The following is a 13038-nucleotide window of genomic DNA, read 5'->3' on the forward strand; positions in this document are numbered from 1 at the left end:
CATTCCACATCCGACATCTCTGAGATCCTAGGTGACACCCCGCAGTCATTCCACATCCAACACCTCTGAGATCCTAGGTGACACCCTGCAATCATTCCACATCCGACACCTCTGAGAGCCTGGGTGACATCCCGCAATCATTCCACATCCGACACCTCTGAGATCCTAGGTGACATCCCGCAATCATTCCACATCCGACATCTCTGAGATCCTAGGTGACATCCCGCAATCATTCCACATCCAACACCTCTGAGATCCTAGGTGACACCCCGCAATCATTCCACATCCAACATCTCTGAGATCCTAGGTGACACCCCGCAATCATTCCACATCCGACACCTCTGAGAGCCTATGTGACATCCCGCAATCATTCCACATCCAACATCTCTGAGATCCTAGGTGACACCCCGCAATCATTCCACATCCGACACCTCTGAGATCCTAGGTGACACCCCGCAATCATTCCACATCCGACACCTCTGAGATCCTAGGTGACACCCCGCAATCATTCCACATCCGACACCTCTGAGATCCTAGGTGACACCCCGCAATCATTCCACATCCGACACCTCTGAGATCCTAGGTGACACCCCGCAATCATTCCACATCCGACACCTCTGAGAGCCTGGGTGACATCCCGCAATCATTCCACATCCGACACCTCTGAGATCCTAGGTGACACCCCGCAATCATTCCACATCCGACACCTCTGAGAGCCTGGGTGACATCCCGCAATCATTCCACATCCGACACCTCTGAGATCCTGGGTGACACCCTGCAATCATTCCACATCCAACACCTCTGAGATCCTAGGTGACACCCCGCAATCATTCCACATCCGACACCTCTGAGATCCTAGGTGACACCCCGCAATCATTCCACATCCAACACCTCTGAGATCCTAGGTGACACCCCGCAATCATTCCACATCCGACACCTCTGAGAGCCTGGGTGACATCCCGCAATCATTCCACATCCGACACCTCTGAGATCCTAGGTGACACCCTGCAATCATTCCACATCCGACACCTCTGAGATCCTAGGTGACACCCCGCAATCATTCCACATCCGACACCTCTGAGAGCCTGGGTGACACCCCGCAATCATTCCACATCCGACACCTCTGAGAGCCTGGGTGACATCCCGCAATCATTCCACATCCGACACCTCTGAGATCCTAGGTGACATCCCGCAATCATTCCACATCCGACACCTCTGAGATCCTAGGTGACACCCCGCAATCATTCCACATCCGACACCTCTGAGAGCCTAGGTGACATCCCGCAATCATTCCACATCCGACACCTCTGAGATCCTAGGTGACACCCCGCAATCATTCCACATCCAACACCTCTGAGATCCTAGGTGACACCCCGCAATCATTCCACATCCGACATCTCTGAGATCCTAGGTGACACCCCGCAATCATTCCACATCCGACACCTCTGAGATCCTAGGTGACATCCCGCAATCATTCCACATCCGACACCTCTGAGATCCTAGGTGACATCCCGCAATCATTCCACATCCGACACCTCTGAGATCCTAGGTGACATCCCGCAATCATTCCACATCCAACACCTCTGAGATCCTAGGTGACATCCCGCAATCATTCCACATCCAACACCTCTGAGATCCTAGGTGACACCCCGCAATCATTCCACATCCGACACCTCTGAGATCCTAGGTGACATCCCGCAATCATTCCACATCCGACACCTCTGAGATCCTAGGTGACACCCCGCAATCATTCCACATCCGACACCTCTGAGATCCTAGGTGACACCCCGCAATCATTCCACATCCGACATCTCTGAGATCCTAGGTGACACCCCGCAATCATTCCACATCCGACACCTCTGAGAGCCTGGGTGACATCCTGCAATGATCCCTCACCAGAAACATCACCAGAGAGTCTGAATGGCACTCAAGTTTATGAGGTTTGGGGGAGATTGCGGGGGGATTTTGGGGGTATAGACACAATTGTGGGGTGTGGAGAGGATTTTGGGGTGTGGGGATTGTGAGGTGCTGCTCCTGCTCTCAGTGAGATTCTTGTTTTTGCAGATTATTGTCGGGATCATCCTTCTCTATTACATTCTGGGGATTAGCGCCTTAATCGGAGCGGCCGTCATCATTGTGGTAGCCCCGGTACAGTATTTTGTAGCCACAAAACTCTCCCAAGCACAGAGGAGCACGCTGGTATGTATACATGGGTGTGATATGTATATGTACGCTACCGTTCCAAAGTTTGGGGTCACCCAGACAATTTTGTGGTTTCCATGAAAACTCATACTTTTATTAATCACACGAGTTGCCAAATGAATGTGAAATCTCGTCCAGACATTGACAAGGTTCGAAAAAAGATTTTTATTTGAAACTAGCTGAAGAGCCCGGCGCTGCCCGGACATAGTAACCAACTGTGGTTATAGCAAATTATAATTATCCTCCATCCCATAGTCCCGTCCCCATATACCCATCATACATATCCTCCATCCCATAGTCCAGTGCCCATATACCCATCACACACATCCTCCATCCCTTAGTCCAGTGCACATATACCCATCATACATATCCTCCATCCCTTAGTCCAGTGCACATATACCCATCACACATATCCTCCATCCCATAGTCCAGTGCCCATATACCCATCACACACATCCTCCATCCCTTAGTCCAGTGCACATATACCCATCATACATATCCTCCATCCCTTAGTCCAGTGCACATATACCCATCACACATATCCTCCATCCCATAGTCCAGTGCCCATATACCCATCATACATATCCTCCATCCCATAGTCCAGTGCCCATATACCCATCATACATATCCTCCATCCCATAGTCCAGTGCCCATATACCCATCATACACATCCTCCATCCCTTAGTCCAGTGCACATATACCCATCATACATATCCTCCATCCCATAGTCCAGTGCCCATATACCCATCACACACATCCTCCATCCCATAGTCCCGTGCCCATATACCCATCATACATATCCTCCATCCCTTAGTCCAGTGCACATATACCCGTCATACACATCCTCCATCCCATAGTCCCGTGCCCATATACCCATCATACATATCCTCCATCCCATAGTCCAGTGCCCATATACCCATCATACATATCCTCCATCCCATAGTCCAGTGCCAAATATACCCATCATACATATCCTCCATCCCATAGTCCCATGCCCATATACCCATCACACACATCCTCCATCCCATAGTCCCGTGCCCATATACCCATCATACATATCCTCCATCCCATAGTCCAGTGCCAAATATACCCATCATACATATCCTCCATCCCATAGTCCCATGCCCATATACCCATCACACACATCCTCCATCCCATAGTCCCGTGCCCATATACCCATCATACATATCCTCCATCCCATAGTCCAGTGCCAAATATACCCATCATACATATCCTCCATCCCATAGTCCCATGCCCATATACCCATCACACATCCTCCATCCCATAGTCCAGTGCCCATATACCCATCACACATCCTCCATCCCATAGTCCAGTGCCCATATACCCATCACACACATCCTCCATCCCATAGTCCCGTGCCCATATACCCATCATACATATCCTCCATCCCATAGTCCAGTGCCAAATATACCCATCATACATATCCTCCATCCCATAGTCCCATGCCCATATACCCATCACACATCCTCCATCCCATAGTCCAGTGCCCATATACCCATCACACATCCTCCATCCCATAGTCCAGTGCCCATATACCCATCATACATATCCTCCATCCCATAGTCCAGTGCCCATATACCCATCATACATATCCTCCATCCCATAGTCCAGTGCCCATATACCCATCATACATATCCGCCATCCCATAGTCCCATGCCCATATACCTATCATACATATCCTCCATCCCATAGTCCCGTGCCCATATACCCATCATACATATCCTCCATCCCATAGTCCAGTGCCCATATACCTATCATACATATCCTCCATCCCATAGTCCAGTGCCCATATACCCATCATACATATCCTCCATCCCATAGTCCAGTGCCCATATACCCATCATACATATCCTCCATCCCATAGTCCAGTGCCCATATACCCATCATACATATCCTCCATCCCATAGTCCAGTGCCCATATACCCATCATACATATCCTCCATCCCATAGTCCAGTGCCCATATACCCATCATACATATCCGCCATCCCATAGTCCCATGCCCATATACCTATCATACATATCCTCCATCCCATAGTCCAGTGCCCATATACCCATCATACATATCCTCCATCCCATAGTCCAGTGCCCATATACCCATCATACATATCCTCCATCCCATAGTCCTGTGCCCATATACCCATCATACATATCCTCCATCCCATAGTCCCGTGCCCATATACCCATCATACATATCCTCCATCCCATAGTCCAGTGCCCATATACCCATCATACATATCCGCCATCCCATAGTCCCATGCCCATATACCTATCATACATATCCTCCATCCCATAGTCCAGTGCCCATATACCCATCATACATATCCTCCATCCCATAGTCCAGTGCCCATATACCCATCATACATATCCTCCATCCCATAGTCCTGTGCCCATATACCCATCATACATATCCTCCATCCCATAGTCCCGTGCCCATATACCTATCATACATATCCTCCATCCCATAGTCCAGTGCCCATATACCCATCATACATATCCTCCATCCCATAGTCCTGTGCCCATATACCCATCATACATATCCTCCATCCCATAGTCCCGTGCCCATATACCTATCATACATATCCTCCATCCCATAGTCCCGTGCCCATATACCTATCATACATATCCTCCATCCCATAGTCCTGTGCCCATATACCCATCATACATATCCTCCATCCCATAGTCCCGTGCCCATATACCTATCATACATATCCTCCATCCCATAGTCCCGTGCCCATATACCCATCATACATATCCTCCATCCCATAGTCCCGTGCCCATATACCTATCATACATATCCTCCATCCCATAGTCCCATGCCCATATACCCATCATACATATCCTCCATCCCATAGTCCCGTGCCCATATACCTATCATACATATCCGCCATCCCATAGTCCCATGCCCATATACCCATCATACATATCCTCCATCCCATAGTCCCGTGCCCATATACCCATCATACATATCCTCCATCCCATAGTCCCGTGCCCATATACCCATCATACATATCCTCCATCCCATAGTCCAGTGCCCATATACCCATCATACATATCCTCCATCCCATAGTCCCGTGCCCATATACCCATCATACATATCCTCCATCCCATAGTCCCGTGCCCATATACCTATCATACATATCCTCCATCCCATAGTCCTGTGCCCATATACCCATCATACATATCCTCCATCCCATAGTCCCGTGCCCATATACCTATCATACATATCCTCCATCCCATAGTCCCGTGCCCATATACCCATCATACATATCCTCCATCCCATAGTCCCGTGCCCATATACCTATCATACATATCCTCCATCCCATAGTCCCATGCCCATATACCCATCATACATATCCTCCATCCCATAGTCCCGTGCCCATATACCTATCATACATATCCGCCATCCCATAGTCCCATGCCCATATACCCATCATACATATCCTCCATCCCATAGTCCCGTGCCCATATACCCATCATACATATCCTCCATCCCATAGTCCCGTGCCCATATACCCATCATACATATCCTCCATCCCATAGTCCCATGCCCATATACCCATCATACATATCCTCCATCCCATAGTCCCGTGCCCATATACCCATCATACATATCCTCCATCCCATAGTCCCGTGCCCATATACCTATCATACATATCCTCCATCCCATAGTCCAGTGCCCATATACCCATCATACATATCCTCCATCCCAAAGTCCCGTGCCCATATACCCATCATACATATCCTCCATCCCATAGTCCAGTGCCCATATACCCATCATACATATCCTCCATCCCATAGTCCAGTGCCCATATACCCATCATACATATCCTCCATCCCATAGTCCAGTGCCCATATACCTATCATACATATCCTCCATCCCATAGTCCCGTGCCCATATACCCATCATACATATCCTCCATCCCATAGTCCAGTGCCCATATACCCATCATACATATCCTCCATCCCATAGTCCAGTGCCCATATACCTATCATACATATCCTCCATCCCATAGTCCCGTGCCCATATACCTATCATACATATCCTCCATCCCATAGTCCAGTGCCCATATACCCATCATACATATCCTCCATCCCATAGTCCAGTGCCCATATACCCATCATACATATCCTCCATCCCATAGTCCAGTGCCCATATACCTATCATACATATCCTCCATCCCATAGTCCAGTGCCCATATACCCATCATACATATCCTCCATCCCATAGTCCAGTGCCCATATACCCATCATACATATCCTCCATCCCATAGTCCAGTGCCCATATACCCATCATACATATCCACCATCCCATAGTCCAGTGCCCATATACCCATCATACATATCCTCCATCCCATAGTCCAGTGCCCATATACCCATCATACATATCCTCCATCCCATAGTCCCGTGCCCATATACCCATCATACATATCCTCCATCCCATAGTCCCATGCCCATATACCTATCATACATATCCTCCATCCCATAGTCCCGTGCCCATATACCTATCATACATATCCTCCATCCCATAGTCCAGTGCCCATATACCCATCATACATATCCTCCATCCCATAGTCCCGTGCCCATATACCCATCATACATATCCTCCATCCCATAGTCCCGTGCCCATATACCCATCATACATATCCTCCATCCCATAGTCCAGTGCCCATATACCCATCATACACATCCTCCATCCCATAGTCCCGTGCCCATATACCCATCATACATATCCTCCATCCCATAGTCCAGTGCCCATATACCTATCATACACATCCTCCATCCCATAGTCCAGTGCCCATATACCTATCATACACATCCTCCATCCCATAGTCCCGTGCCCATATACCCATCATACATATCCTCCATCCCATAGTCCCGTGCCCATATACCCATCATACATATCCTCCATCCCATAGTCCAGTGCCCATATACCTATCATACATATCCTCCATCCCATAGTCCAGTGCCCATATACCCATCATACATATCCTCCATCCCATAGTCCAGTGCCCATATACCCATCATACATATCCTCCATCCCATAGTCCCGTGCCCATATACCCATCATACATATCCACCATCCCATAGTCCAGTGCCCATATACCCATCATACATATCCTCCATCCCATAGTCCAGTGCCCATATACCCATCATACATATCCTCCATCCCATAGTCCCGTGCCCATATACCCATCATACATATCCTCCATCCCATAGTCCCATGCCCATATACCCATCATACATATCCTCCATCCCATAGTCCCGTGCCCATATACCCATCATACATATCCTCCATCCCATAGTCCAGTGCCCATATACCCATCATACATATCCTCCATCCCATAGTCCCGTGCCCATATACCTATCATACATATCCTCCATCCCATAGTCCAGTGCCCATATACCCATCATACATATCCTCCATCCCATAGTCCCGTGCCCATATACCCATCATACATATCCTCCATCCCATAGTCCAGTGCCCATATACCCATCATACATATCCTCCATCCCATAGTCCAGTGCCCATATACCTATCATACATATCCGCCATCCCATAGTCCAGTGCCCATATACCCATCATACATATCCTCCATCCCATAGTCCAGTGCCCATATACCCATCATACATATCCTCCATCCCATAGTCCAGTGCCCATATACCCATCATACATATCCTCCATCCCATAGTCCCGTGCCCATATACCTATCATACATATCCGCCATCCCATAGTCCAGTGCCCATATACCCATCATACATATCCTCCATCCCATAGTCCAGTGCCCATATACCCATCATACATATCCTCCATCCCATAGTCCAGTGCCCATATACCCATCATACATATCCTCCTTCCCATAGTCCCGTGCTCATATACCCATCATACATATCCTCCATCCCATAGTCCCGTGCTCATATACCTATCATACATATCCTCCATCCCATAGTCCCGTGCCCATATACCCATCATATATATCCTCCATCTCATAGTCCCGTGCTCATATACCCATCATACATATCCTCCATCCCATAGTCCAGTGCCCATATACCCATCATACATATCCTCCATCCCATAGTCCAGTGCCCATATACCCATCATACATATCCTCCATCTCATAGTCCCGTGCCCATATACCCATCATACATATCCTCCATCCCATAGTCCAGTGCCCATATACCCATCATACATATCCTCCATCCCATAGTCCAGTGCCCATATACCCATCACACATCCTCCATCCCATAGTCCCATGCCCATATACCCATCATACATATCCTCCATCCCATAGTCCAGTGCCCATATACCCATCATACATATCCACCATCCCATAGTCCCGTGCCCATATACCCATCATACATATCCTCCATCCCATAGTCCCATGCCCATATACCCATCATACATATCCTCCATCCCATAGTCCAGTGCCCATATACCCATCACACATCCTCCATCCCATAGTCCCGTGCCCATATACCCATCACACATCCTCCATCCCATAGTCCCGTGCCCATATACCCATCATACATATCCGCCATCCCATAGTCCCGTGCCCATATACCCATCATACATATCCTCCATCTTATAGTCCCGTGCCCATATACCCATCATACATAACCTCCATCCCATAGTCCCATGCCCATATACCCATCATACATATCCTCCATCCCATAGTCCCGTGCCCATATACCCATCATACATATCCTCCATCCCATAGTCCAGTGCCCATATACCCATCACACATCCTCCATCCCATAGTCCCGTGCCCATATACCTATCATACATATCCTCCATCTTATAGTCCCATGCCCATATACCCATCATACATATCCTCCATCCCATAGTCCAGTGCCCATATACCCATCACACATCCTCCATCCCATAGTCCCTTGCCCATATACCCATCATTCATATCCGCCATCCCATAGTCCAGTGCCCATATACCCATCATACATATCCTCCATCCCATAGTCCAGTGCCCATATACCCATCACACATCCTCCATCCCATAGTCCCGTGCCCATATACCCATCATACATATCCGCCATCCCATAGTCCCGTGCCCATATACCCATCATACATATCCTCCATCTTATAGTCCAGTGCCCATATACCCATCATACATATCCACCATCCCATAGTCCCGTGCCCATATACCCATCATACATATCCTCCATCTTATAGTCCAGTGCCCATATACCCATCATACATATCCTCCATCCCATAGTCCCGTGCCCATATACCCATCATACATATCCTCCATCCCATAGTCCAGTGCCCATATACCCATCATACATATCCTCCATCCCATAGTCCCGTGCCCATATACCCATCATATATATCCTCCATCTCATAGTCCAGTGCCCATATACCCATCACACATCCTCCATCCCATAGTCCCGTGCCCATATACCCATCATACATATCCTCCATCCCATAGTCCAGTGCCCATATACCCATCATACATATCCTCCATCCCATAGTCCAGTGCCCATATACCCATCACACATCCTCCATCCCATAGTCCCGTGCCCATATACCCATCATACATATCCTCCATCCCATAGTCCAGTGCCCATATACCCATCACACATCCTCCATCCCATAGTCCCGTGCCCATATACCCATCATACATATCCTCCATCCCATAGTCCAGTGCCCATATACCCATCATACATATCCACCATCCCATAGTCCTGTGCCCATATACCCATCATACATATCCTCCATCCCATAGTCCTGTGCCCATATACCCATCATACATATCCTCCATCCCATAGTCCCATGCCCATATACCCATCATACATATCCTCCATCCCATAGTCCAGTGCCCATATACCCATCATACATATCCTCCATCCCATAGTCCTGTGCCCATATACCCATCATACATATCCTCCATCCCATAGTCCCGTGCCCATATACCCATCATACATATCCTCCATCCCATAGTCCTGTGCCCATATACCCATCATACATATCCTCCATCCCATAGTCCCGTGCCCATATACCCATCATACATATCCTCCATCCCATAGTCCTGTGCCCATATACCCATCATACATATCCTCCATCCCATAGTCCTGTGCCCATATACCCATCATACATATCCTCCATCCCATAGTCCCGTGCCCATATACCCATCATACATATCCTCCATCCCATAGTCCAGTGCCCATATACCCATCATACATATCCTCCATCCCATAGTCCCGTGCCCATATACCCATCATACATATCCACCATCCCATAGTCCCATGCCCATATACCTATCATACATATCCTCCATCCCATAGTCCCGTGCCCATATACCCATCATACATATCCTCCATCCCATAGTCCAGTGCCCATATACCCATCACACATCCTCCATCCCATAGTCCCGTGCCCATATACCCATCATACATATCCTCCATCCCATAGTCCAGTGCCCATATACCCATCATACATATCCACCATCCCATAGTCCTGTGCCCATATACCCATCATACATATCCTCCATCCCATAGTCCTGTGCCCATATACCCATCATACATATCCTCCATCCCATAGTCCCGTGCCCATATACCCATCATACATATCCTCCATCCCATAGTCCAGTGCCCATATACCCATCATACATATCCTCCATCCCATAGTCCAGTGCCCATATACCCATCACACATCCTCCATCCCATAGTCCCGTGCCCATATACCCATCATACATATCCTCCATCCCATAGTCCAGTGCCCATATACCCATCATACATATCCACCATCCCATAGTCCAGTGCCCATATACCCATCATACATATCCACCATCCCATAGTCCTGTGCCCATATACCCATCACACATCCTCCATCCCATAGTCCCGTGCCCATATACCCATCATACATATCCTCCATCCCATAGTCCTGTGCCCATATACCCATCATACATATCCTCCATCCCATAGTCCCGTGCCCATATACCCATCATACATATCCGCCATCCCATAGTCCAGTGCCCATATACCCATCATACATATCCTCCATCCCATAGTCCAGTGCCCATATACCCATCATACATATCCACCATCCCATAGTCCTATGCCCATATACCCATCATACATATCCTCCATCCCATAGTCCCGTGCCCATATACCCATCATACATATCCTCCATCCCATAGTCCCGTGCCCATATACCCATCATACATATCCTCCATCCCATAGTCCCGTGCCCATATACCCATCATACATATCCTCCATCCCATAGTCCACCATTATGACATCATATTGAGGGGCGGGGCTTGATACGCACACGCTTCTTCCCCAGTATGTACATACACACACACACATACATATACATACATACACATACATACATACATACACGCACACACACACACACATACACACATAGAATCATAGAATCATAGAATCGTAGAGTTGGAAGGGATCTCCTGGGCCATCTGGTCCAACCCCCTGCTCAAAGCAGGATTCGCTAAATCATCCCAGTCAGATGTCTGTCCAGCCTCTGTTTGAAGACTTCCATTGAAGGAGAACTCACCACTTCTCGTGGCAGCCTGTTCCACTCATTGATCACTCTAACTGTCAAAAAGTTTTTTCTAATATCTAATCTGTGTCTCCTCCCATTCAGTTTCATCCCATTGCTTCTAGTCTTTCCTTGTGCAAATGAGAATAAAGTTGATCCTTCTACAATGTGACAGCCCTTTAGATATTTGTAGACAGCTATTAAGTCTCCTCTCAGTCTTCTCTTTTGCAAACTAAACATTCCCAAATCCTGCAACCTTTCCTCATAAGACAGGGTTTGCAGACCGGTCACCATTCTGGTCGTTCTTTTCTGAACTTGCTCCAGTTTGTTGATGTCTTTTTTAAAATGTGGTGCCCAAAACTGGACACAATATTCCAGATGAGGTCTGACCAAAGAGGAGTAGAGGGAAATAATGACTTCACGTGATCTAGACTGTATGCTTCTGTTAATACATCCTAGAATTGCATTTGCCTTTTTTGCTGCTGCATCACACTGTTGACTCATATTCAGTCTGTGATCTATTAGTATACCCAAGTCTTTTTCACATGTGCTGTCACTTAGCCCTATTCCCCCCATTCTGTATATGCTTTTTTCATTTTTATTGCCCAGATGTAGTACTTTGCATTTCTCCCTGTTAAAAACCATTCTGTTAGTTGCTGCCCACTTCTCCAGTTTATTTATATCTTTTTGAATCCTCTCTCTTCTCTAGTATTAGCTATCCCTCCTAGCTTTGTGTCATCAGCAAATTTAATCCGTTTACCCTCAATTCCTTCATCTAAATCGTTGTTAAAGATGTTGAACAATACAGGGCCCAGGACAGAGCCCTGTGGTACCCCACTTGAGACATTCTTCCAACTGGATGTGCAGCCATTTTGTCAGGTCGGCGGTCACGGCTGCACCCGCTCCCGCCCCTCCTCCAGCGGCGACCGCCGCCTCCTCCTCCTACCGGCGTCCTCGCCGCGGCGCGATCCCATGCTCTGCCTCCCCTCCTGTGACGGCACCGCGCTCCTTCCTTAGGGCGCGCGCGCGCACCAGCGTTCTCTCTTCCGCCTACGGGGGGTGGCGCCGGGGGCGGCACGTACCGCCCGCTTCCGGACCCTAGGGTATTTCTGGCGCGCTCTCTATTGAGAGGACGCCTGAGTGTTTCTGTGCGCTCGCCACGTTGCGCTTTGGCCCCCTTCAGGTTCCTATAGTGCCGCCTGTTTCCTGTCTGTCTCCCCCTTGGCTTCCAGTCCCCGCTCTTCATCCTTGTTCCCAGTGTTCGTTCCCTGCATGCCCGCTCTGTTCTCCCTTCTGGTAA

General features: G+C 48.3%; 1 protein-coding gene across 5 annotated transcripts in view; it reads left to right on the plus strand.

Annotated features, from left to right (window-relative positions):
• ABCC8 (ATP binding cassette subfamily C member 8) overlaps nucleotides 1-13038 on the plus strand; it is a 280298-nt gene that overhangs the window by 96547 nt on the left and 170713 nt on the right. For all 5 annotated transcript variants that reach the window (XR_012227547.1, XR_012227546.1, XM_073564298.1 and 2 more), the window contains one exon: nucleotides 2065-2199. Coding sequence is in view for 3 of the 5 variants with exons in the window: in XM_073564298.1 (XP_073420399.1) it covers nucleotides 2065-2199 (135 nt within the window). In the remaining 2 variants the exon portion in view is untranslated. The remainder of the gene's footprint in view (nucleotides 1-2064; nucleotides 2200-13038) is intronic.

This window comes from Dendrobates tinctorius, unplaced genomic scaffold (assembly GCF_039654945.1).
Source record: "Dendrobates tinctorius isolate UK_male_01 unplaced genomic scaffold, ASM3965494v1 ptg000445l, whole genome shotgun sequence".
Lineage (NCBI taxonomy): Eukaryota > Metazoa > Chordata > Amphibia > Anura > Dendrobatidae > Dendrobates > Dendrobates tinctorius.